Below are 27687 nucleotides of genomic sequence, written 5' to 3' on the forward strand. Positions count from 1 at the left end.
CAAAATATCGTGCGGGTGTGCAATGATGTCAAGACACATGTCCCATGTTATCTTGCACGATTTCATGTAATTCTGGGTTGGGCACATACCATCCAAGCAATGTAAAAATTATGGCCAATAGCATGAGTGAGATATGGAATTTAAAGGGTAAATATGGGGGGAAGAGGTTACTGAGATTGCCAGTGCAGATTTCTGGTTGTGAGTCCAGCAGCATAGCTCTAATTAACACTGGCAGCTTTAGATAAGATTTCATCCAGCCATTTGGTTTTATCCAGCAATTTTTTGTAGCCAGCAGGAGTGGGGCAATTCCTCCTGTCAGCTACATATTATAGTACAAAAAAGTGAAAAGCTGTTGGGTAGGAAGGGCTACTTGGGCTAAAGTAAATGTAAGCAGCTGATCCTCTGTCGGTAAAAGAGAGTTTTGAAAAGTCAAGTTAACGCTGGAAGAAAGCACGACATTCATTCTCAGAAGCAAACTTCTTGGAAGAATGGTCCAATAATATATAATTCCCAGTGATCAAGAACATCTCCAGTAAAGGAATATGATAGGAATACAATCAAAATGAGGACATTGTTTTCACTTGAATAATTCTACACATACAACCAAAACTGATATATTAACTGTACGTTTAGATTATTATAAATAAAAGTACTCCAAATTAACTAAATATTAACTGTGGTGAGAGCTAAAGAAGCAATTAGATCCTGCCACATTGAGGGGAGATGATGGTATCGTGTTAATGTCACTCGGCAAGTAATCCAGAGGCCCAGGCCTATGTTTTGGGGACATGGGTTCAAATCCCACCTTCACAGCTGGTGGAATTACAATTCAGTCAATAAATCTGGAATGTAAAGCTGAAATGGGTAATGGTGACTATGACGACCATCATTGATTGTAAAAATCCATCTGGTTCAATTTGTCCTTTACGGAAGCAAATCAGTCATCCTTACCCAGTCCGGCCTACGTGTAACTGCATTCCCACAGCAATGCAGTTGACTCTCAGAGCCCACTGAAATAGCCCATCAATGCATTTAGGAGTCAGCAACATCTTGCTAGCAATGCCTACTTCCTATGATGAATGAAGAAAAAGAAATGACTGAACTGAACGATCTGCAGAGTATAAAGCAGAGTTGTGCATGAAGGTCAATCACATTCCCAACTTAGTAATAATACAAGTCTTCAATGTGAAAGCACCTTAAGATCTCCATGAACTGCTGCCAGTCTTTTATGCATTATGCAATCTACCATTTATTTCAATCAACCACTAGTTTCATTTTCAACGTTTCTTCTTATAGAGTAGATGTGCTGAGTGTAATTAAATGGATGAAGTCATCATGAAGATGATGTTAATATTGGACCTGACATTATCTTGCTATATTGTAATACAGCATATTCAACACAAGATAATGGAAAGCGAGGATTAGAATGTGTCATAACTTGATATAAAACATAAAGGTTTAAGGTTTTCTACGCATTGTTTTACTGCTGTAGTTAGTGCATGTTTAATGAGTTGACAGTTTTGTTCAAATGGCATAGACAGACCTTTAATGTAAAATGCAGGAAGAACAGAGGAAGTTCGAACTTATTTAGTTCTGTGTCACTGGAATGCATTCTTTCCCAACAGAAATTATACAGGAAAGAAATTAAGCCACCATTTAAACCAGCTGTCGGAAGACCAGAGGACACGTTTCACTTTGATCCTGAATTCACATCAAGGACACCGATCGGTCAGTTGTCTCTTTGTGACATTTGATTTATTATTGTCACATGTATTGAGGTACAGTGATAAGTATTGTTTCTTGCGCCCTATACAGACAAAGCATACTGTTCATAGAGTATATGGGGAGAAGGAAAGGAGAGGGTGCAGAAAGTAGTGCTACAGTCATGGAAAGATCAACTTAATATATGGTACGTCAATTCAAAAGTCTGATGGCAGCAGGGAAGAAGCTGTTCTCTGAATTGCTCAGTTTAACTCCATTTATTAAACAATAGAGGGTAATTAATTTTGATATGATTGTCTAAAATGTGTGAGAGTGAATCAGAAGCTGTTTTATTTACCATAAGTTTACTTCAGGTTTACCTGAAGAAGTTTTTTAAAATCCAGCACATGTTTGTTTATTCATCAAATATTTCATAGAAATATACAAACAAAGTGCAGGAATAGGCCATTCAGTTCCTCGAACCTATCATAATCAATAAGATTATGGCCCGAGAATCTTAGCATCCCAACAGTGAAAAAGGAGAGTAAAATGTCTCACAACACCAGGTTAAAGTCCAACAGGTTTATTTGCCAAATAAACTTTAATCTGCTGTTGTGAGACTTCTTACTGTGTTTACCCCAGTCCAATGCTGGAATCTCCACATTGTGGAGAAGGAGGCCATTCAACTTATCAAACCCACACTGACAACAACCCCATGCAGGTCCTATCTCCGTAACCCCATGTATTTACCCTGTTAATCCCCCTAACAGGGCAAATTAGCATGACCAGTCAACCTAACCTGCACATCTTTGGACTGTGGGAGGAAACCGCAGCACCTGGAGGAAACCCATGCAGATGCAAGGAGAACGTGCAAGCTCTACATACAGTGACCCAAGGCCAGAATTGAACCCAGGTACCTGTTGCTGTGAGGCAGCAGTGCTAACTCACTATGTCACCACGCCACCCTTGGATCTAGCTAATGGCAAAATGGTGAAGAGCAATAATAATTTTCCAAGCTGCCACTTAGGTTAATTTTCGATATTTAAACTTGCTTTCCCTGCTACCTGTTTCTGAATTTATCTGTACAATTTTAAAATGTAACAGTGTTCAGTCTCTAGGGTCTGTTTGCAATTTACAAAACTAGGAAGTTTGTTGTGCTGAAGATACTGAAAGGGCTGAATTGGAAGAAGCAGAATTCATTTTCTTTCAGTAATTCATGACCACATTGGGATTGGAAATGAGACCTGAGAGCTGTGAAGATGCTGCTGATGGGGTGTATGCAGGAAACCATCAGGGGTTTGTGCACATGTGGCTAATGACCACCAGCAATATGTGTATAGCAACAAGATGATGATGTTAATCAGTGTGCAATGCTGATTTGACACCAATGTTGCCACTTTTAAACTTGCCCTGTCTCCCCGACCAAACACAACAATAAACAGAATGAGGGACTTTCCACCAGCCATTTTTAACAAACCATGAATTACAACAGCTAGGTTGCTAACTTATTCTTCCTGGCCCATGGTTCAAATGTATGCAGTTTTGGACCTTTCCTACACTTGGCTAAAATATCCATATCACGCAGAGAGCGGTCGGACTGATCTCCGAGCACCTTCTTGTCAGTGATATTTCTGTTGAAACAAGTTGTTTCCGCACATTTGACTTAACAGATCTTCCTTTGGAAGTTTAACATGATTGGGAGAATAAAAAGAGGCCACATAGAGCAGGGCAAGCTACGAGAAGAAGGAGCAGGAGGAAGGAAGAAGGACATTCAGCAGGAGGCTGTACCTTCTGGGAACAATATTCTTGCCTCAACTTCAGGGAAGGTGAATGCTTGAGAGGTCCTCATTTTATGAAAGAAATCATGACTAAAATATAGGAATTCCAGCAGCCTCAAAACAGCGCAAGGACAATATTTCTCATTGCTGTCAAGGTGCATGCAGCCTCAATTGTGTAGGCACTTAATAGTGTGCTTAGGGATGATTGTGTACTAATATCAGTTACTCTCCACGGTTTTTGCTCTTTGGCAATACCTTGAACCATGCTTTCGGAATCTCCTGGAGGGGCCATTCGTGACAGCAAGGTCAGTTGGAGGTCAGATAAAGTGCGGTTCAAAAGGCTCTCCACGGCAACACAGATGAAGGAACACTATGGGTCGCACTGGCTGCAGAGTCAGTGGGAGGCTGCAGCAGAAAGATAGTCCTGGTCATTGTGGTTTAAAACGTCACTAAAATCTGACCAGCAACCTGTCAAGATCATATGGACAAAAACAGAGTCCCAAGATCTCTACCTTAAACAGAGTCATAGGTGGGCTTCTACCAGTGTCCATTTTCCAGGTTCTGTGGCAATGGAAAATTGGTGAACCTGGGAGTCTCTAATAACGAACCTGCATACAGGCAGCAGATGCATGAAGCTGGACGCCTGAGATGGGACAGAGGTGTTCTTGAGAAGAAAAATCTATGATTGAGTAGTCCTTTGCTCATTCCAAATGGAGAAGTGGGGGGAGGTAGAAAAGATGCCATTAATCTTGGCTGCCCTACATTCTCCTGGATGGGAAATCACACTCTGTGGTATCTTTTGTCATGATGTGGGTATGCCGGCGTTGGACTGGCGTAAACACAGTAAAAAGTCTGACAACACCAGGTTTTAGTCCCACCTATTTATTTGATAATATACTCACAAGCTTTCGGGTTAGCCCTTTCGTCAGGTGAATGGAGAGTTCTGGCCTCAGACAGAGCATATAAAGCACAGACAGTTTAGAGATTTAGTAATCTCTAAACTGTCTGTGCTTTATATGCTCTGTCTGAGGCCAGAACTCTCCATTCACCTGACGAAGGGGCTAACCCGAAAGCTTGTGAGTATATTATCAAATAAATAGGTTGGACTAAAACCTGGTGTTGTCAGACATTTTACTGTATCTTTTGTCGTCAGAGAAAGAATCCTTTAAATTTTGCCACTTGGAATATTAGAACGCTAACGGATAATCACAGGAGTGACTGCTGGAACAGAAGAACTATCAGGACTCCAAGCTGACATCGCCACTCTCACTAGGCCTGCCTTCATAGGGAGGGGCAGCAGAGAGAACAAACAGGGGAGATATCGTCTGCTGGTATGGAAAGGAGGCACTGCGACCCTCACTCCTCAGAGTTGGTTTTGTCATCTTGGGTGCACTGTCAGAACTCCCTGACTGTATAAGTGGAAGACTCAAGTATTTCACCTACACCTCAGATGTGATCAATATGTCCCTGCCATTAGTATTTATGTCCTGATCCTCAATCCAATAAAGATGTTAAGGAAAATTTATCTTCTTGACTTGGTGGAGTAGTCCTCACCATCCCAAAAGAAGAAAAGATCATCATTCCAGAAACTTTAATCCCAGTATTGGAATTGATCCCAACACTTGGAACGGCAACATTAAAAAAAGCAGAGTGGGAAATGGCATGCTGCTGCTGACAAAACACGTTCAGCATGACCTCATCACAAAAATACACCCTCTTTTGCTAGAAGGACAAATACAAAACCCACATGGAGCATCTAAAATCAAGCATTTTTTAACTTATTCTTCCATGGAATGTGGGTGTCACTGGCAAAGGCAGCATTTGTTGCTTATTCTTAATTGCCCTTGAATTGAGTAACTTGTAAGGCAATTTCAGAGATCAGTTAAGGGTCTACCTCATTGCTCTAGGTCTGGAGTCACAAGAAGGCAACAACAGGTAAGGATGCCAGATTTCCTTCCCTAAAGGATATTAGTGATCCAGAAAGGTTTTCCAACACTTGATAGTTTCATGGTCACCATTACTGAGCTAAACTTTATTAATTGAGTTTTAAATTCCTTCAGCTGCTATGATAGGATTTCAACCTGTGCTTCCAGAGAATTTTCCTGGACATCTGAATTACTATCCCAGTGACATTACCACTGTACCACGATCTCCCTACAATTGATGCCTGCATTAAGTAATTGCTGGGATTAAAGATATAAGTGATGTCTGTATAACTTGATCCAACTGGGGGACAGATTCCTGCTGGACCAATCATCAACTGTACAATCAGTAGTGAGCATCAACTGAGCACCAAGACATTGCAAGATTCAAAGTTGAAAGATGAGATCAATGTCTCAGCCTGAAAGCAACTAAAAGGAAGAATTCCAATTCATAACCATTGTGAAAAATTTTCACAAATTCAACTCAGTTCCAGAGCAGTGGGATCAGATACAGTTGGCTGTACTGGACTGCTGTGCTAGACCATTCTGTTTCAGTTTTACCACAGCTGGTTCAATGAAAACAATGCTGAAATATGTGATCTTCTGGAGCAACAAGCAGCCTTCACTGTCTGTGAGAACAGCCCAAGCTTATAAATCAAGAAGGTAGCATTCAACAGCTCAAAGCTGACTCCCAAAGACAACTAGGAAGATAAAGGACATGTGGCAGGAAAGGAAAGTCTGATAAATCCAACAACATGCTGACCATCATGGCATGAAGTCATCTATAGGCCAAGATTAAGTGGACAAAATAACAGGATTGTGTTATCTTCTTAAGGGTGACAGTGCTGGAAAGAACATTCGAGCAGCCATGAGTTCACAGTGACAGCTGATGTTCTCCTGGCTATCTCCCAAGTATCCTGTGGTAGAATCAATGGGTGAACCATCAATAGCAAAGCAGCATCAACAATCAGGTGGATGTAGTAGAAACTATTGAGGTATTTCCCTCTTCTACACAGCTGGAAAAATCCTAAAATGCATTCTCCTGAATTGCGTACTTTTTATGGCTGAAGGAATCCTTCCGAAGACACACTATGACAAATCTAAGGGAAATGTCAAGAATAACACCAAGAACTCTTCAACGCAATCAAAAATCTAAAGAAAGCATTTGGCTCTGTAAATTGTGAGGCTCTGCGGATTGTTATCGACAGATTTAGATGTTCAATACACCACAATCTTTCCATTTCTTCACGATTGTACGACTGCAGCTGTCTCTCTCAAGTGGGAGATATGAAACAAGTATCTTCAAAATCCAAACCAGAGTCAAATAAATATGTGTGACAGCCCCCAAATGGTGCAATCTACCTGACAGCAGCGTGTCACCTTGAAGATCAGAAGGCCCTCTGGTCTGAATATTAAATAATGAGTAGATAAAATCTTTAACCTCATTCGCCTCCATGTCAAAACTAAACTGACCACCATAGACATACAGGAGGTACATTATGCATACAGAGAATAAATGGAGGCATAGCCAGAGACACCCACAACACATGCATGAATAGATTGTTTAAAAAATGACTGCAATGTTATTGCTTACTATATACACCAAATTTGCAAGTCATTCTTTGCAGATTGAAGTGTGGATGGTTCTGCTAATGAAACAGTGATGTTAATGACAATGGCAGCATGATATCAGAATCAAATGGCTATAAACTCCAAGAGAGTGAGACAAAGAAATGATGTCCATTGACCCATATATCGTCAAGTTTTGTAAATAGTGTAGAATCACAGAATCATAGAATCCCTATAGTGCAGAAGGCCATTTGGCCCATCGAGTCTGCACCAACCTCACCCCTATTGCCATAACCCCACATATTTACCCGACTAGTACCCCTGACACTAAGTGCCAATTTAGCATGGCCAATCAAACTAACCTGCACATTTTTGTAAATGAATAGTTCTAGAAAAACTATATACAATCTCAAGTCACAAGGCATCTCCACCTTAGTTACTTATAGAATAAGCAAAACCTCATGAGGAGAAGTCAAAAGACTCAACTTGCCTCACTGCAACATCAACTCAAACTCAACATCACAGTCCAAGACCAGATCGAGTAAGGTGCCAAAAGCAAACATATCAACAGAAGCAGTCTAACTGGCATAACCACTGGCATAGAACGAGAGCACTATCCGCATTGGAACCTGGGAAATAGACTGTCATATATGTATGGACCAAACTCAGTATTCATACCTTGTAAAAACAGAACTCTGAAGTTCACACTTTACTGAGTTTAAATAATGAAGGTTATTTATTGTCACACACACACCCTGAATTAACGCAACATCTCACATTCAGTGGCATGCGTACACATAAAAATTGGATACAGGTAAATATAGTGAACTTTAACAGATTAGTTAATTCAATCCCAAATTTACAATTTCTGATCTCCTTCATGGCAGGCTTGCTGTTTCTTGAATGGATTTGATGATTCAAAATTGTAGTGAGGGTTTTGTAAGTTGAAAGGCTTTCAGCAGGTTGTGAGGTTTCTTGCGGTTGAATATTTAGGAGGTTGGCTCTCGAGTGAATTTAAAACTGGAGTAGGTTATGTATTTAGCTGGAAGCCATGGATCAGCCAGTTTTGGAGTCTGCTTCTCACGTTGGCTAATGCCAGATAGTCATTAGAAGTCTGCCTTTCTCTGCAGATGTTATCCATGTCATTCTGCAATCTGCCTTGAACTATTCTGGGTCTTGGAATAATAAAGGAACTCTGTATTAGAGGCCAGTTTCACTTGCATGATCACCGACCGATTTCCCTCCATAATGGTTTAAAACTTAATGACCATTTAAGGGCCTTTTCTTGCCCATGCTTAATTTTTAGGCTGGCAGGAGCTGTGTGGCTTCGGGTGGGAAACAGAAGAAAATCACTGGTCTCGATCTCGGGCAGGAAAGGAGGTATACCTCCATCGAAAGCCCCCTTCTGAACGCGGCACCTTCTCCTCCTAGACCAGACACCTCAGGGCACCCCATCCCCCATCCCCCCATTGCTTGCTCACCTTGTCCTGTGGCCCCTGGGCATCCCCTGCTCTCCCTTCCCGAGGATCCCTGTCACTTGCCTCACACTGGCTCCCTGCACTTAGTTCCAGGACCAAGTTAAAGTCCAACAGGTTGATTTGGTAGCATGAGCTCTTGGAATGTTGCCCCTTCATCAGGTGAGTGAAGAGTTCAGTTCACAAACATGGCGTATATAGACACAAACTCAATTACAAGAAAATGGTTGGAGTGGGAGTCTTAACAGGTCATCTTTGTAGAAACTTGATGTCTGTGTCAATACGCGTGATCTGTTTTGAGACCTTCTCCACTTTCAGCCGGCAGTTTGCGGTGTCAGTGGTAATCATGATGGGGAGTTGCTGGCATGGACTTGGGTAGGCACAGTAAGTGGTCTGACAACACCACGTTAAAGCCCCTTCATCAGCATCCCTCTCAAAGCTCATGCTACCAAATAAACCTGTTGGTCTTTAATGCCTACCACTGACACAGCAAACTGCCGGCTCAAAGTGGAGAGGATCCCAAAGCAGATTGTACACATCGACACAGACATCAAGTTTCTACAACGATGAACTGTTAAGACTCCCACTCCAACCATTATCTTGTAATTGAGTTTGTGTCTATATATGCCCTATTTGTGAACTGAACTCTTCACTCACCTGATGAAGGGGCAATTCTCCGAAAGCTCATACTACCAAATAAAACTGTTGGACTTTAACTTGGTGTTGTGAGACTACTTACTGTGCCTTCCCCATTCCAATGCTAGCAACTCCATATCATGACTTGGTTCCAGGCTCAGTGATGCAGTACCTCTGCTGGCCACTACAATGCTGTGCCTGGATGGGCTGGAGAGTTGTCAGCTAATCCAATTGATGGGACATCTTTCCAGCTCTGGCAAGAAATCCATAAATTATCATAAACTTGAGAGGATTAGGTATATCTAACATAGAGGTAAAGCCCATTTTCCTCTTCCATCCTCACACTAAAGAGAAGGAGAGTGTAAGAGAAAAGAAATCAATAAAAAGTAGGTTTCATTAATGCAGACTGGTTTTCATTCATGCAGCAGCTCAACTCTGAGCACAATGAAGGCCTGATGATGAATTCAGCCTCTGGGCAATAACGTTTGGCTATATTTAAAGGAACTTGTAATCTATTTGAATGTGGCTGAATATGACATGCCTTTACTGGCACACTCTGCTTCTGTTCTCATTGTGAAATTATGTTTTGGCAATGACCCAGATTCGAACAGTGAATCCATGTCTCACAATTGTCAGACCAGGCAATTTTATTTGGATAAAAGCAAAATACTGCAGATGCTGGAAATTTGCAATAAAACAGAAATGCTGAATGAATAACAGCAAAATGGACTATTATTTAAATAGCAAAAAATTGCAGCATGCGGCTGTGCAGAGGGACCTGGGTGTCCAACAAGGTGTTGGTTTGCAGGTGCAGCAGGTAATTAAGAAGGCAATTGGAATTTTGTCCTTCATTGCTAAAGGGATGGAGATTAAAAAACAAGGAGGTTTTGTTGCAGCTGTATAAGGTGCTGGTGAGGGCACACCTGGAGTACTGTGTGCAGTTTTGGTCTCCTTACTTGAGAAAGGATATACTGGCACTGGGGGGGGGTGCAGAGGAGATTCATTAGGTTGATTCAGGAGTTGAGAAGCTTAGTTTATGAGGACAGACTGAGTAGACTGGGGCTATATTCATTGGAATCCAGAAGAATGAGGGGAAATCTTATAGAAACGTATAAGATTATGAAGGGATTAGATAAGATAGCAGCGGGGAAGTTGTTTCCACTGGCAGGTGAAACTAGAACTAGGTGGCATAGCCTCAAAATAAGGGGAAGCAGATATAGAACTGAGTTGAGGAGGAACTTCTTCACACAAAGGGTTGTGAATCTGTAGAATCCCCTGCCCAGTGAAGCAGTTGAGGCTACATCACTGAATGTTTTTAAGGCAAGGATAGATAAATTTTTGAATAGTAAAAGAATTAAGGGTTAAGGTGAGTGGGCGGTTGAGTCCACAAAGATCAGCCATGATCTTATTGAATGGCGGAGCAGGCTTGAGCGGTCAGCTGGCCTACTCCTGCTCCTAATTCTTATGTTTTCATGAACTCAGCAAGAGTGGCAGCATCTGTGAAGTTAACGTTTTGAGTCTGTGTAACCCTTCCACCCTTCCTCAGAACTCTGTTCTCCAGTTCTGTAGAAGAGTCAGATGGACTTGAAACATTAACTATGTTTCACTCTCTACAGATGCTGCCAGGTTTGCTGAGCTTTATTTGATTTTCACTTTATGATGATTGCTTTGACTTGCTTACATTCCTGCATGTCAAGATGCACTGATGCACATTTATACATGGGTTGAATGGAATTAACATAGTTGACAGATACTTTTACAAGCGTGGCAAAAGTAGTTTTAGTTACATTCAAGGAAAATAAAATCTGTTCCTTTATTGAAGGCATTCTGGGAGGTTTCCTTTTCAGAAACAATTAGAAATTCAGTAGCTCTTAAGTTGCTCAGTTATAGAATAAGGAATGAGATTTTCTGACTATGAAATCAAATGGATTACAAGTTCCTTTAAATATAGCCAAACCTTATTGCCCAGAGGCTGAGCTCATTATCAGGCCTTCATTGTGCTGAGAGCTGAGCTGCTGCAGGGGAAGGTTTTTATTATGAAAACCAGTCTGTATTAATGAAACCTACTTTTATTGATTTCTTTTCTCTTACACTCTCCTCTTTACAGCGAGGATGGAAGAGGAAATGTGTAACATGGCACATGAATTTTTGTTAACTGTTTCCTTGGTTTGTAACAGCCAAGAGTTGAGTTACCCGTGCTCAAATGTTTTTTGGTCAGCACTCTTTTAAGATTTTTCTGATCAGATCTGTCTTATTCATATCTGTAGATTGGACAGACTTGACCAAGAATCTGAGAAGAGGCCCTTTTGCAAAAGAATTCTGTCCGTTCCTTTTTAAGCCCACATTTCACTCATGTTAGGACAGGTGGTCCAATGCAAATGGATCGAAAATGACCATCGGGTCACACATCATATCTTCCGACCTTTCCATCTCGCAAACACTGTCTGTCATTTTCAATGATTATAGGCAATTGTCTGAAGTTGCTGGGTGCTGAGGAGAAGACACACGATGATATACAGAACCAAACAGCAATATTAACGCCACTGAGTTTGAGCTAGTTTTGAAGGAATTTCGGGCTGGATTTATGATAATTCTAGGAGGCCATGCTGGGAACAGAGCAGGCTAAAAATGAAATACCAACCTAGTGAAGCTACATCACGGGACTACCCGCATGATATGGTCGGAGCTAAGCGATTCCACAACAAATAGTTCAGATCAAAGTTCTGCAGATCTTTGACATCCAGTTTATCTATTTTTTATTTTATTTATTAGTTACAAGTAAGGCTTATATTCACACCAATGAAGTTACTGTAAAATTCCCCTAGTCGCCACATTCCAGCACCTGTTCGAGTCAATACATCTAACCGGTACGACTTTCACACTGTGGGAGGAAACCAGAGCACCCAGAGGAAACCCGCACAGACACGGGGAGAATATGCAGACTCTGCACAGACAGTAGTCCAAGCCAGGAGTCGAACCCGGCTCCCTGGCGCTGTGAGGCAGCAGTGCTAATCACTGTGCCACCATGTTGTGAATGGCGGTGGACAATTAAACCACTAACAAGAGGAGGAGCTCCTACAAACATACCCAGCCTCAGTGACATGTGAGCCCAGCATGTCAGTATAAAAGTCAAGGCTGAACCATTTGCAACATCTTCAGCTAGAAGTGACAAATGGATTGTCTATCTTGGTCTCCTCCAGAAGTTGACAACAGTAGAGTAGGGGATAGCAGATCATGAGTTTACAGGCTGTGGTTGAATGCAATATTGCTGTTGCTGATTGGCTATAGCGCATCATTGATGCCCAATTTTGATGTGGATCTGCTCACATTTAACGTGGTGATTGTGCCACATAACATGATGTTAGTGTGTCCACAAAAAGTAGTCGTATCCAATTTGACTGATCAGTAACTCATCAGCAAAGTAATGGAAGGCTCTGCCAACTGTGTGTCAAATGGCATTTACTCATAATAAATGTGCCCACCGATTTCAGTTTGGATTCTACCAGGACCATTCAGAAACACAACTCATTACAGCTTTGGTTCAAAAATGGACAAAAGAGCTGAATTCCATGCTAAAGTTTTGGTCATTAATCAGCATTTGATCAGGTCTGATGTCAGGGAATTCTAACAAAGTCAAAGGGAATCAGAGAAAAATATCTAGCACAAAAGGCTAATCATTTCAGCCCCAGGACATTGTTGCAGGAATTTCTCAGGGCAGAGTCCTGTTGACCCAACCATCTTCAGCTGCTTTTTCAATGACTTTCCCTTCGGAATGTCAGAAATGAGAAAGCTCGCTGATGTCATGCTGAGTATCATGGCCTATCTTCAGGTACAAAAGCAGTCTGTGATGTACACAGGCAACATTCAGACTTGCACTTAGAAGTGATAAGTAATATTCATACACACATGCGAGGCAATAGCCATCTCTGATAATTTGAGTAACAACATACCAATAAATAAACTAAAATGCAGCTAAAAATGGGCATGGGAAAAAGTAGGGGAGTGTGGTAATGTGGTCCATTTGAGGGACAACACTGTGGGGCAGGTGATTGGGCTGGACCCTATTGAACAGAAGCGCAGGAAGCCAGGCCCATTGGGAGTGAGAGCACGCATCCTGCTGACTGGGAGGAGTTCAGTTGGAGCCAGGTAGGAGGAAACAGCAGATCTGTACAATATTTCTGTCAAGCCCTTCGATCCTCGCATGGGTCTTGCAGAATATGAATATTAAGCAAATGGAGGCTCGCCCAACAGGGAAGGAGCAGCAGGGCATTTAAAACCAGTTGGCTCCACCCAGACTAGCAATTGAAGGCCTCCAGGCTTGACCTGCACAGTGTAGACACTGAGCTGTACTTTATCTACATTGTAAATAATGGGTAATGGTGATGGCAAACTGATCTCAACAGGATTATTACTACAGCTGACATGCAAGTCAACAGTGAAACTGAAGTTTGCATATTTAAGTGGTTGCATGATTGCTTTAGGAACTGGTCACATGATATGATGGTGATGTCATTTGAATATTTCACAGGCTTCTGCTTCAGTTAAATTTCTATACTGTACAGGCAACAGTTCCTATGATAAATCTGTTGTTATTTTGGATCTACGTGTGCAAACCACATCTTTTTCTTTTTGTTTAAAACCCACAACCCCTAGTTGGGACATTACATGCATGTTGCTTACTTTGAAAGCAATACATAAGGGATAATAACTGAGACAATTTCTGGCCCTGACCTATTTCAGAGCCACATTAAAAACAAATATAGGAAATAGTAAAATAACCGGTTAAGTACAATGGGAGTAATTGAGAAATGAGCAATGCAATAAATTAAAATTGTGAGACAAATATATCTGAGCAAAAAGGGCAAGGATAGGATTTATTGCCCAAACCCCATGAATGAATAAAAAATTTAGAATATGATATTAGTTTTGAGAGGAAGAAGAGTCAATCAAGATTTTGAATTTGGATTAGGCTTGGTAGATAGAGATTGCAAAAAATAATCAACTTGCCTTCCATAGTTCTCATTAATTTCTTCATTCATGGTTAAGTCACTGTAGACACTGGCTTGCACAATACAAATCCTCCACACTTTTTGATCAATTTTAGATTAGGGTCCTAAAACAGGGATTAAATTCCTAGTTCACATATGCAAGGGCCATAGCACCTTTTTCAGGCAAGCATGCGAAGTGCCAAAAAATACCAAATTTAACTTAGGGCGGGATTTACTGGCCTCGCTTGTCCTGAAACAGAAAATCCTGCCCGAGGTCAACCGGCCTTTCCACAATCCGCCCTCGCCTCCTCCAACTCCGCGGTAGCTGGGACGGTAAAATTCACCCCTTTGTGTCTGTTAATTTAGATATGAGTTCAACACATAGTGACCTTAAATTGATTGGTTGTGCACGTGTTTTTCCCGCTAAAAGATGGGCATTTCTTTTTTTGCATTGATTCCCAAATCAATATCAGATTCAGCCAAATGTAAATCCACCTGAATGCAAGATGAACTGTAAGGACAGGTGGCACATCAGCATTTTGAAACCATTTCACCAGCAAGTGTAGAATCAGAACAGCCCCTCGGAGGATCCATTTCCCAATGGGCTTTTTACTGTTTGGACCAAGAGCCCAGCAATGAAGTCCCAGCTTTCAACTTTACATGGAAAATCCAGAAAGCCTCAATTGCTCGAGGACAGGCCACGGAACGTGGAACGTGAGGAACAGCTCACACTGTGACAGTGGCTACTCAAGTCAGACCATTATTATCATTCTCAACTTCTGCTGCGAGAGATCCATTCCTGGTGGCACCACAGCCATTTACACTGTGCCACCTAAAACAGCTGAATTAATTGTTAATCCTGACATCAAACTATAACTGCTTCCACAACCATATGAATAACAAAAAATACAAACTCTCTAATGCTGAACATATTATCAAACTGCGCCTTCATCAGAAGTTTACTATGTCAATGACTGAACACATGAAGACTAATACCCTTCTGTCCTTGAGGGATGTGATAGTAACCAATTCTCAGTCTAAATTATACTGTGTGCAAAGAGTAATTAGACTGTCTTTGAATCAAGCTGATCCGGATTTGGGTTATAAGGAACCCAGAAGTAAGCAATATTCTGGAATAGATAAAGCGATGCGTATTTGACATAGGATATTATAAAGTAAGTTTTTTTAAAAGACTGCTGTTGTCAAATTGCATTTGAAATTCCTACAATCAGTCTAGCTTACTCCATGGCTGCAATATTGATCTTCATTTGTGTCCTGTTAAACAGCACATCCAAAGGCCTTGCCCGATAGAATGCTATTTCCTGCTCTGTACCAACCGCTCCAATTGTTTTCTTCATTTTCTTTTCACAGACTCACCTGGTGTGCCTCCAAGTGCCAATGCACATCAGCTTTTCCGAGGTTTCAGTTTTGTTGCCACCAGTCTTGGCCAAGAGCAGACACAACCCGATTCTCGAAAACTGATTGACCATTCAATTGTACAGGTCAGACAGTTCTTAAGCTCTTAACATTAAAAGCATTGCAGCAACTTATAGGGACATCTGTTTTCTGATGCTTTCACAATATTTTCAGTGGGCAGAATGAGCCACACAATGTCTACAGAAATGTTAACAGATCAGTAACAGAGGCTAAGTGTTTCGGATGTTGTATTTTTTAGGATGCATGATAGCTGAACTGGTACAATTCTCTCCATTCCTAAAGCAATGTAAGAAAACAAATCTTGTGGATGCAGAGCAAATGTGACAATCCCAGAATATTCTTAATCGTCAAATGCTAGTAATTATTTAAGGAGAACATATTTTGTGCTGAGAATAAGGAGCCTGGCTTACTGCATAGAGTAGATATGAAACATGCGCGTAAGTTAAGATTGATATTTATTCTGTGCGCTTTAACCAAAGATAAAACCAAACACTGCCAAAATAATAGTAATGCAGCCATTTTGAGAAACAAACTAAAATGTCAATAACAGAATATGCATTTCACACTCAGTTTTTAATCACAAAATTAGTTGGAGAACTATGCAAAATGCCATGGAAATGAAACCTGCATATCCAGTAAATGTATCTTCAACAATAACTTAAATGTTAGTCAGTGATCCCTCTTAACATTGATCCGGAGGCTCTCTCATTCAAAACAACTGCCACATTTTCTGTTTCCTGTACTTAAGCTGAAAGATAATACAGTGGATGGGATTTTACATCCTTGTTCATCCTGAAACCGTAAAATCCCGCCTGAGATCAATGGACCTTTCCATGGTCTGCTCCTCACACGCTCTGATTCCCGTGGCAGGCAGGGCAGTAAGCTTCCAGCCTATTTTTAACCTGCAGTCAGTTATTTGTATCCACGTAGACACTTTAAGACATTGATGATCTGTTGATTTTTAACCATCACAATCTACTCCCTAAGTACAACAGTTTTGATTTTTTCTGTAATTGGAAAGGAGTTTAATGGTTGAAACGGGAATTTGTCAATAGCCAAGTTTGATCATTATTTTCTTTCTCTCTGACACAATTTTGATATCTGCAACATTTATGTTATTACTGAAACTGATGGCAACATCTGGAAGTTCATCATAAGAATATAGGACCCTACGTGATACAGGCTGGAGTACACCATTTGATCCTTTGAACCCTGCACCACTATTCAACCAGCTCACAGTTAACCTTCGAGCTCGGCTCCATCTTCCCATACTATCTCAGATCCTTTAATGCCCTGTGTATCCAAAATCTGTGAACCTCTGTCTTGAGTATACTCAATGACTGAGCATCCATGGTCCTCAGATGGAAAATGCTGAAAATTCCACAACCATTTGAGTTCAATCTCACTTCAGTCCTCAATGGCTGATTTCTTATTAGAATCATACCATGCAGAAGAAGCCCTTTGGCCCATCGAGTCTTCACCAACATATGATAAACATCTGACCTCTCATCTAATCCTATTTACCAGCACTTGAATGTTGTGACATGCCAAATGCTCATCCAGATACCTTTTAAAGGATGTGAGGCAACTCACCTCTACCACCCTCTCAGGCAGCATATTCCAGACTGTTACCACTCTCTGGGTAAAAAGGTGTTTCCTCACATCCCTCCTAAACCTCCTGCCCCTCACTATGAACCTATGACTTCTTGTGACTAACCCTTCAACTAAGGGGAACAGCAGCTCCTCATCTACTCTGTCCATGCCTCCAATAATCTTGTACACCTCGATCAGGTTACCCCTCAGCCTTCTCTGCTCCAACAAAAACAACCCAAGCCTATCCAACCTCTATTCATAACTTAAATGCTCCATCCCAGGCAACTTCCTGATGAATCTCCTTTGCACCCCCTCCAGTGCAATCACACCCTTCCAATAATGTGGCAACCAGAACTGCACACAGTATTCTAGCTGTGGCCTCATCAAGATTCTATACAACTCCAACATGACTTCCCTCTGTTTGTAATCTTTTTTCACTACCCCATTAACATGCACTTCCTTCTTCAGAGATCTGTGGACAAATACGCCAAGGCACCTTTGTTCACAGAACTTCCTAGTGTCAGCCATTCTTTGAATACCTCCTTTTCAAATTACTCCTTCCAAGTGCATCACTTCACACTTTTCAGGGTTAAATTCCATCTGCCACTTATTTGCCCATTTGACCTATATCGTCTTGTAGCTCATTGTTAACCACCCAGCCAATCTTCGTGTCATCTGCAAACTTACTGATCCTACTCCCACGTAGTTATCTATGTCATTTATCTAAATAAGTAATTGGGGATCCGGAACCGTCCCTATGGTATGCCTTTGGACACAGGCTTCCAGTCACTAAAGCAGCCTTCTGTCATCACCTTGTCTCCTACAACTGAGCCAATTTTGAATTCATTTTATCAAATTATCCTGTATCTGATGTGCATTTGCCTTCTTCATAAATCTCCCATATGGGTCCTTGTCAAAGATTTTGCTGAAATCCATATAAACTGCCATCATCTACACACCTGATCACCTCTTCAAAAAGTTCAGTTAGATTTGTTAGGCATGACCTCCCTCTGATGAAGTCAGGCTGACTATCCTTGATCAAGCCTTGCCTCTCCAAGTGGTGAAAGATGCTCTTTTATTCTGAGGCTCTGACTTGCTATTCCATATTTCCCAGCCAAGGGAAACATTTTCTCATCATATACCCTATCAAGCCCCTTAAGATTGAAAGTGTTTCAGTGAGATCTCTCCTCGCTCTTGTAAAGCCCATGGAGCAAAGGCCTAGTTTACTCAATCTCTGCACATAAAAAAATTCCCTTACCCCAGAAATCAATCTAGTGAACATTTGTTGCACTTTCTCATGAACAAGAATGACCACCTTTAGAAGCAGAACACAACTGTGCCCAGGCATGATATCACCAATGTCCTGAAGTTGTAACAAGAATTATTGAGCGGGACTCAGTCACCCTGAAACTAAAATCCCACCCAAGGTCAACAGAATTTCCCATCGTCCACCCCTCACCTGCTCTGATTCCCGTGGTAGGTGGAGCAGTAAAGTTCCGGCTTCAACTCTTATACTCCAATTCCTTTGTAACAACAGCTAACATACCAATTTCTTTCCTTATTGTTTGGTTTATATGTATGTTAATTCTCCATGAATCATATACATAGATATCCATGTCTGTCTGAATGCAAGTTGCTAACCATTTAAGAATGGTTCCATTCAAAATTAACCATTCCATTAACCATTCAAAAAAGCCAGATGTTATCAAAGGACAGGCATCAAAGATGCCAAAAGACAGTACCAGACCAAGCTAGAGTCCCAGACTAGCCACACGGACCCCAACCAATTATGACAATGCCTGCAAGACATAACAGACTACACAATGAGGCATGCAAAATCACCTGCCCCAATGCACCTCTCCCTGATGAGCTCAATGCATTCTATGCCCATTTTTTTCCTGGTCTCAAGTCAAGGAGATCTCTAGGTGTCCAGCAACAGTGATATCATCAGTCAGGGTGAGTAGCCAATCACAACGTAGAATTCTCACAGACGGCAAAACAGGGAGTGAAATAACACCAAATCTCTTCATTCAAAATAATCAGGAGGCATATGTAGGATTAAGGTAGAAGCTATGATATCATGAATAAACTTAAAGAAGTAAAAGTACATGAAATTTCTTGTCATAATGGTGAAATTTAGTGGTCAACAGAGATAAAATTACTCTCTCAGGATCTGTGAAGGCTTTTTGTTGTGATAAATAACCTTGTACGCTGTTCAAAACCCAGGTTCTTGTTCAAGGGCTTTTATAGTGAGTCTGAGATTGGAAGTTTTCCTCAGTTCAGTGATTGCAGAATGATTACAATCTGATGGAACCTAAGAAGCACATTCTCTGGAGAAGCGTGGAGTCACTGTCAACAATTCGTGGGTTTCTTATGTTTAACTGCACATCTACAGATTCCAGATGTTGCAGTCAAGTAATGACATGAATGCTGATAGTTTCACCCCAATTACCACTTGCTGTAAAATCCAGCCCACGCTACCAAAGTTTATGTCACAGAGAAATACAATTAGGCACCTCTTTGCTTTTCAGCCACACTGTAACCTTAAAGTAAAATATTGCAGATGGTTGCAATCTTAAATTAAAACAGAATATGCTGGAAATTCATAGCAGTCAGATATAATCTGTGAAGAGAGAAACTTTGTAATTCTAGTTTTGAATTTAACTAAGTCACTATTAGATCATTAGGTTTTTAAGGGACAGTGGCACTCTGCAACATCACAACATTTGTTCAAAGAAAAGGGCACAATGGAAAGACATTGTGGGAATTAAATTATTTCATCTGCTACTAAAGGGTTATATACTTCAATTAAAAGAAAAGATAAAATATGAAGCTTGCTCTTGAATACAGATGCTCATTCTTGTTACTACCAAAACTCCAATTATTTTGCACTTTTCACTCTCAATTCTCTTCCAGCAGTTACACGGGAACAGTATTCACTTCACAGATGGCTATGAGTTGAAAGAGGACGTTGGTGTTGGCTCATACTCTGTATGCAAGCGATGTGTTCACAAACTCACGGCCGTGGAGTATGCTGTAAAGGTAAGTGTCCATCTGTCAGTCCAAGAAATAACCTATTTTCATTCAAAACAGCAAGGAGGGGTTCTCTGGCACGGTAATGGCTAAATCTCCCCCACTTCTCTCCCCTTCTTAAAGATGCTGACATTTACGATTCTGTACAAGGAATCAAAGCAAAGCTTTCATTTCTTGTTCACAAGTCTAAATGGTGAATATTGATTGCAATTTTGGTGTTCAATCTCATTCTGTCTCCAGCCAACATTCTCACCTGACAAAAACAAAATAAAGTGGATGCTAAAAATCTGAAATAAAATAGACCATGCTGGAAATACTGAATAGATCAAGCAGAATCTACAGAGCAGTAAAGTTAACAGGGGCACTGTTAACGGACCAGGGAAGGTGGGTGTGAGGTGAAATCCCTGAAAGGTGGCATTGGGACAAGAACCCAACATCATCCTGCTGACGTTCAGGTTGGATCGAGGTGGGGGTCAGAGCTGAGGGTGACATCGTGCGACTTTAGGAAAGAAATTCAAGCATTCAATTTAATGAGCTTTTAATTCTAGAGTCGTAGAACCCCTACAGAGCAGAAGGAGGGCATTAGGCCCATCAAGTCTGCATTGACTCTCTGATGGAGGTCTTACCCTGGCCCTCTCCCCTGCCCTATTCCTGTAACCCCGCACATTCTCTATGGTTAATCCATCTAACCTACACATCTCGGGACACTAAGGGGCAGTTCAGTATAGCCAATCCACCTAACCTGCATACCCTTGGACTACATACTAGTTTGAATAGCCAGTTCACAGCTTCCACTGTCTCTCTGCATCATGCTAGGTGGTAAAAGGTGAATGCACAGCATAGAGTGACTACTCACTGAAATCAACCTGCTGAGAAAACTCGAAAGAATGAAACCAACAGGTTTGTGTTTAGCTACCGTGAAAGGCCTGTACTTACTGGGTTATTTCACTTGACCTGAAATCAGTATTTTGAGAGACTTTCTGAGTTACTTTGCAGTGACTTGGAGTGTACTCATCTGTATCCTAACCACCTTGCTATCAGCCTTCAAGCAGCAGGGGAGCAGCCAGTGCAGCAGTAACTTACACCACTGGGAAAGAGGAGGAATAGCTGGAACCTCACAGTCCCTACAGCCACAAACCTGGCTGCCTGAGAAGCTCACAACAGACTCATCCATGCACGTTGACATCATGGGTGGAATTTTATGACCTAATCGTGCTTGTTTTGCAGTGGGAAAAAACTTGTAAAATCGGGCACGATACAACTAGTGGGAATGGCGCCTGTTTTCGCACGCATTCCCATTTTATCAAAAAAATTGATGCAATTGGGACCCCCCTCAAAAAGGGGGAAATGTCAATTTGCTTTTTGTTGCATTCATCATAATCTTCTGAGTGAGCTCCACGCCCAATCGTCCCAGCTCACCTGCCTTACCCTGCAGCTGGATCAGTCAGAACACCTTATGTATAAAAGTCGGATTCAGGCGCTTGATCAGTGAGGGTGAGAGAGGAGGTAAGTCTCTGCGTTCAAACTGCTCCATGCCGCTGAGGGGAAGTTGTTTCGTGGAGGCCATGTTGCGTTTCGGGTCAGGGTGAGGGGCTATTGTTGCTCATGGGATCTGACTTCAACCTCTCAGCACGGATCTGGACCAGGCCAAGCAGGAAGCTTGGGCTGCAAGATTCATGGCTATTGTAGGAATACCACATGTACGGGGGCTGTAGACTGCACCTGTGCCCCTCTCAAGGCCCCGGTGAAAAATCCAGGAAGATTCAAGAACATTTCCATTTCCATCAATATGCAGTTGGTATGTGATCATTAGCTGAACATAATGCACATCTGCACCAAACATCCCAGCAGCATGCATGACAATTTTATATTGAGGGGTTCTGATATCCTGGAGGTCTTTGAGGAGAAGCCCAGGATGCAGGAATGGTTTATGGAGAACATGGGGTACTCGCTTTGGACTTGGCAGATGACGCTGTGTGGAGGCCTGAGATTGAGGTGGAAACCCAATATAGTGAGACCCATGTTGCCACCTATTCAGTAGTGGAGCATTGTGTAGGGCTCCTCAAAAGGTGGTGCCTGGACTGCTCTGGAGGGGCCTTCCAACATAGCCCCTGATATCATCCCGCGTTGTGGTGCTATGCTGTGGCCTACATAACCTGGCACAGCAGCAAGGAGACCTTTTGGAGGAGGAGTTGGAGGCTGACTAGCCGGACATCACTGGCGAGAAGGCCGCCCAGCAAGAGGAGGAGGGCAATGAAGACCTACGCTGCCCAGGCACTGGAGGACTGGCAGCAGCAAGATGAGGGGGGAAGGGAATCTCTCCTGGGCTCTGGGGGTGCCATGGCAGATATTGTCAGTCGCTGCCAATGCATGCCACCAGCTGTAGCCAGTGAATAATTTGAGTGCCTTGACTTTCACAGTAGCAGTGTACTGAGGGCCCTCCCCACAGGCATTAATGTGCAGAGTCCCTTCGGCAATGGTCGGGGGTAAGTAAGTACACTCCTGTCTTAGGCCATTCAGAGACAAACTAGTCACAGTTGTGGGTTGAAATAACAGTTGTTGTTGCCAATAAAAGTGCCTTCAAAGTAAGTGCTAATACAAAAACATGTGAATGTGAGACTCTAAAATGCCTAAACATTCTATTTAACTAGCATTCTCCTTCACCCATGCCATATTAGTGCCACTACAACTTCTTAACTTTGTGGCCTACCACGAGGTCTCATTCCAAGGAAGTACATTGGAGGTGGAAGTGGCCAGCTGCCTACTGCATCCCATGGTCTGTGATGCTCTCGGCAATCATTCTGTGGAGGGCCTGGACCTTGAGGGCCCTGGCCAGCTTCAAGGTGTCACGGACATAGCCATGCAACCCTCTTCGTTCTGCTACCCCTGAAATGCCCTGGTGTCTGGAAGGGTTGGGGGGGGAGGGGGTAGTCAGAAAGTGTAGCCACAGCCAAAGTCTCCTGGATGGAAGGCCCCTGCACGATTCAAGCCCTTCGTCCTCCCTCAGGGTTCCTTTGGGCTCCTGAGTCACTCCATGGGACGGTGGAGCTCCAGAAGCTCCAGCTTCACCTGACCCTGCCAATACTGGAGGACTACTTGCTTTCTTGTCATAGTGAGCGAACCCTTGGTGATGACCCTGTAAGTTGGGGGTCACATGTCAATGGCTGCAGCAAATTGCCCTCTGTGACTGGGCCACGTTCTCAAAGGCTGCAGCCATAGTCAGCGCTGTCCTGTTGGGTCTCTTGCAAGTTCTCAAGTCTGTCAGCCATGGTCCACAGAATCTCAAAAAGCCTATTGAGGTTCTCAGCTGTGGCCCTCTGAGACTCCGCCATGGCCTGCTGTGACTTGGCCGTCACTTGCACCCTGCCATTCATGGTGAGAATTTCCTGTCCCAGGCTTTCTACCATGGTGCCACCCTTGCAGTGTTGGCCTGGGAACCATGCAAGACAGGCATCAGTTGGTCTGTCTGAAAGCTTTGGAACTCCTCCCAACAACCTCAGTCAGTCCAGTGTGGCCATCAGCTCCGCCTGCATTCCCTGGCTGTGTTGCTGCATCTCCAGTAGCTGAGGGAGAAGTGATTACGGAGGCCTAGCATGTAATCTGGGGCTGACCTAGTGCTTGCCTTTGGCAGACCCTCAGTGCCAGAGATCTCAGATGTCTCCTCCACCTGACGTACATCAGCAGATGTGTCGTGCGCATCTAGTGAGAGAGAATAACCCAAATGCCTCACCGCTAATTTGACCCACCGATATGGGAGTCTCTGGGATGATGAGTTGCGATGTGGAAGCTGATGCAAAACTGTTGCTGGCCGTGGAGTCCTCCAAGCTGCCAAGGATGGGATGGCGAGGTGGGGGGAATAGTGGGGGGCACGATGCCAGACGGCCCAGGCATGCCTGGTTAGGAGAACATTTATTTTAACTTTTTCTGTGCTTGCACACTTTGTGGCTCTGATCTCAGCTGCAGGCTGTCTGGTGAATTAAGCATCACCTGTAGTGGCTAGAAATAGTCTAGCCCATTCCTTCCTTCCTTCCCCACCCCACCACGCCGCCTCCACCTGCCCCCAACCACCACCACCCCAAATACATTGCAGTCTAGCAGTGAAAGAGCCACCCTTTCCACCTCATAAGCTCACTGATCCACTGTCCACAGTGAATGCAGATTTGCAACAAAGTAGAGAACATCAGAATAAGGGTTTCAAGCAATGTCTTCCTTTCATTGAATTAAAGACCTATATTACTAAATCAATATTGCACTGAGCAGCCAAGTGAACCCCCTTGTGTAACAATGGTGTCCATTTCCACTTATGCTTTCTATTAATTTTATTTGGTGCTACTTAACTGGAGGAAGACTGTACATTTCCCTGCTCTGAGACATGAGATGCCAGCGATGGAACATCCTCCAGCAGCCAGAGCCCATGAGAGTCCTGCCAAAGACTGTACCACTGGGACCTGTGCAGGGATGGACTGAGCCTTCAGGATAGGAGGTGCTAAATGTCTGGGAAGGAAGGGGGTTCAAAGATGAAGACCTTGACAATTTGTCAAGACCTTGTCCCACTGCCACATGCCCATTCATCACCTTTCATTTCAGAGTTGCTGCATTTCCCTGGTAACCAGAAAACAGAGAGCACTTAGAATCATAGAATCCTTACAGTGTAGAAGGAGGCCATTTGACTCTTGAGCCTGCACTGGCCACAATCCCGCCCAGGCCCTATTTCCACAACCCCACATGTTTATTCTGCTAATCCCCTAACACTAGAGTTAATCTAGCATGGCCGATCAACCCAACCCACACTTCTCTGGAGTATGGGAGGAAACCGGAACACCTGGAGGAAACACATGCAGACACGGGGAGAATGTGCAGACTCCACATAGACAATGACCTAAGGCCGGAGTTGAACCTGGGTCCTTGGTGCAGTGAGGCAGCAGTGCTAACCACAGCCAATATCAGCCAACATGCTGATCCGTGCTGCATTTCACTGAGGCATTAAGCTAACTCTGCTCCATCCTGTATATAGGGACAGCCAGAATGTGAATAGTGTTGGTCTGAGTCAGTATGCATTTGTTGTGGCCACTCGTTTCACATGTGGATCGCCACTCTTTCCAGGGAGATGACCATCATAGACCTGAAACACCATGGAGTGACTGTTTATCAAAAGGTTAACAAGAGCACATATATTTCCAGTTTCTGCCCTCCAGGCTCTGCATGTGTGTCTGAAGCTTGGATGGTCCTGCACCTCTCCAATAGAGATTCTCCACTGCTGTCTCCAACACCTGAGGCTGCTCACACATGTTTTCTGCCCGGCTGTGGCAGCCTAGCCATCTGCAAAGCAGGACTTACCAAGCTAGCTGTGTATCTGTGTTGGTGCAGAGTGCACGTAGGTCATGTGACAGTGCATCTTCCAAGTGCTTGCCCTCTTCAGAGGATTTCTTCAGCTGGTCCTTCATCGTCTCTCATCGACTGTCAAGGATTTGTGAAAATGTTGAGTTGGTTCTGGCAGTGTAAAAAGATACAGACTCAGTACCAAGTATTTTGTGACAATTCAGTCATTGTGGACATTAATTCAACATGATAGATTTCTGGGGGTGGCACGGTGGCAAAGTGGTTAGCACTGCTGCCTCACAAGATCAGGGGCCTAGATTCAATTCCAGCATCAGTGGCTGTGTGGGTTTCCTCGGGGTGCTCCAGTTTTCTCCCACAGTCCAAATATGTGAGAGTTCAATTGATTGGCCATGGTAAATTACCCCTTAGTGTTAGAGGGAGGAGCATGGGAAATATATGGGGTTATTGTGAAAGGGCCTGGGTAGGATTGTTGTTGGTACAGGCTTGATGGGCTGAATGGCCTCTGTAGTTCTGAAGGAAGTCATTTGACCTATCAAGTCTGCACTGACCCTCCAGAAGAGCTTCTTACCCAGGCCTTATGCCTGTAACCCGACATATTTATCCCACTAATCCCCTTAATCCACTCATCCTGGGGCAATTTAGCGTGGCCAATCCACCTAACCTGCACATCAGTGGGAGGAAATTGGAGCACATGGAGGAAACCCATACAGACACGGGGAGAAAATGCAAAGTGAAAGTCCGCACAATCACCCAAGGCCAGAATTGAACCTGGTTCCTGGTGCTGTTAGGCAGAAGTGTGCCATTGTGCCATCCACACCGATGACATCAAGGGATACGGGGCAAGTACAGCCATGATTAAATGGATGAGCAGGTTCAATGGATCAAGCCTAGGGTGATATCTATTTCAACTATCTCTCTGGGCAGTTCCTATCTCTCTCTAGCTAAAACCCAATGTGTATGCATGTGCGTCTCTGTGCATATATGTGTGTCTGTGTCTGTGTGTGTGTCTGTATATCCTTGCCAATTTCTAAGGCATTCTCCCTCACTGTGGTCAGGGTGGCAATGGCTACAAAACCACCCCTGGTTTTCTGCTCTCCCTGGATTGATGCATTCTCTGAGGGATAACAGAGAGTTGTATGGAGTAGTAAATAGTTTGATTTCTGAGTTTGGATTTATTTTGTTCTGATTTTGTTTCCACATTGAAGGAAAATGGATGCTGTGGTGCTCAGTAACTGTGTAAAGATATACACCAGAATTCTACCGCCCTGCCCACCTCAGAACCAGAATGGGCAAAGGGCAGACAATGGAAATGTCAGTCGGGTGGAAATTTCCAGTCTCGGGTCAAGCGAGGCTGTAAAAACCCGGCTGTGGGATTTATTATGGTTTGGGGAATTAGCTTCCATTCACTGCTCCCACAGCTAGATGAGATGATCATTGACTCTCTGGACAGAAGCTGAATGTTTTGGTTGTGGTGTAAAGCGTCAGTGTTAAATATGTAAATAAACATTAACATCATCAGAGATGTAAGATCACACGACAGCAGAGCTGACTGAGGGAGAATTCTGCGTGAAACCACAAACTAATCCTTCTCCGGTATATAGTTAGAAGAATGTTTACTAAAGGTTAAAGTTTACCAACAGCCATATTGCCTCTCACATGCTCTACTTTATTCTAACCAAGCACGAAAGTAGGCAAAGACCCACAACAATAATAACAGATTGTTAGTCTATCCTGCTCCTCTTCTTCTTCCTCTGTCTCCTCCTCAGCTGCTCAGCATATAGCTGCTGGCAAGGGCACTGTGCTTGTGACAGCTGGCCATGATGAATTTTGACACATCCCCTGGACAGTACCACAGTGCTCCTCCATCAAGACTTCTTCAGAACAGTTCAGGCAGCAAAATCGAAATCATTAATCTTCCAAATGTTCTGCTTGATTGCATTTTAAATGCCTTTCATTGAATGCATGCTGCCCACGTGTACGTGGGTTGTACACCAGATACAAGACGTAGTAATCAGTAGGTAACTTTTATTACTCAGTAGCCATCCTCTTATTTATTATGGTTTAAGCTTTTTTTAAGTTTATTCATTAGTGTCACAAGTAGGCTTACATTAACCCTGCAACTAAGTTACTTACATTAACACTGCAATGAAGTTACTGTAGAAAAACCTCTACTTGCCATACTCCAGCACCTGTTCGGGTACACTGAGGGAGAATT

General features: G+C 42.9%; 1 protein-coding gene across 3 annotated transcripts in view; it reads left to right on the plus strand.

The window, feature by feature from the left end:
- The window catches only part of LOC145350903 (ribosomal protein S6 kinase alpha-2), a 332432-nt gene that overhangs the window by 263536 nt on the left and 41209 nt on the right, over positions 1-27687 (plus strand). For 2 of the 3 annotated variants that reach the window (XM_080200348.1, XM_080200346.1), the window contains exons 12-14: positions 1626-1728; positions 15441-15571; positions 20016-20141. In XM_080200348.1, coding sequence (XP_080056474.1) covers positions 1626-1728; positions 15441-15571; positions 20016-20141 — 360 coding nt within the window. The remainder of the gene's footprint in view (positions 1-1625; positions 1729-15440; positions 15572-20015; positions 20142-27687) is intronic. The other variant, XM_080200347.1, reaches the window with a different exon arrangement.

Source organism: Carcharhinus amblyrhynchos, chromosome 12 (genome assembly GCF_965287045.1).
Source record: "Carcharhinus amblyrhynchos chromosome 12, sCarAmb.v2.hapA, whole genome shotgun sequence".
NCBI classification, from domain to species: Eukaryota; Metazoa; Chordata; class Chondrichthyes; order Carcharhiniformes; family Carcharhinidae; genus Carcharhinus; species Carcharhinus amblyrhynchos.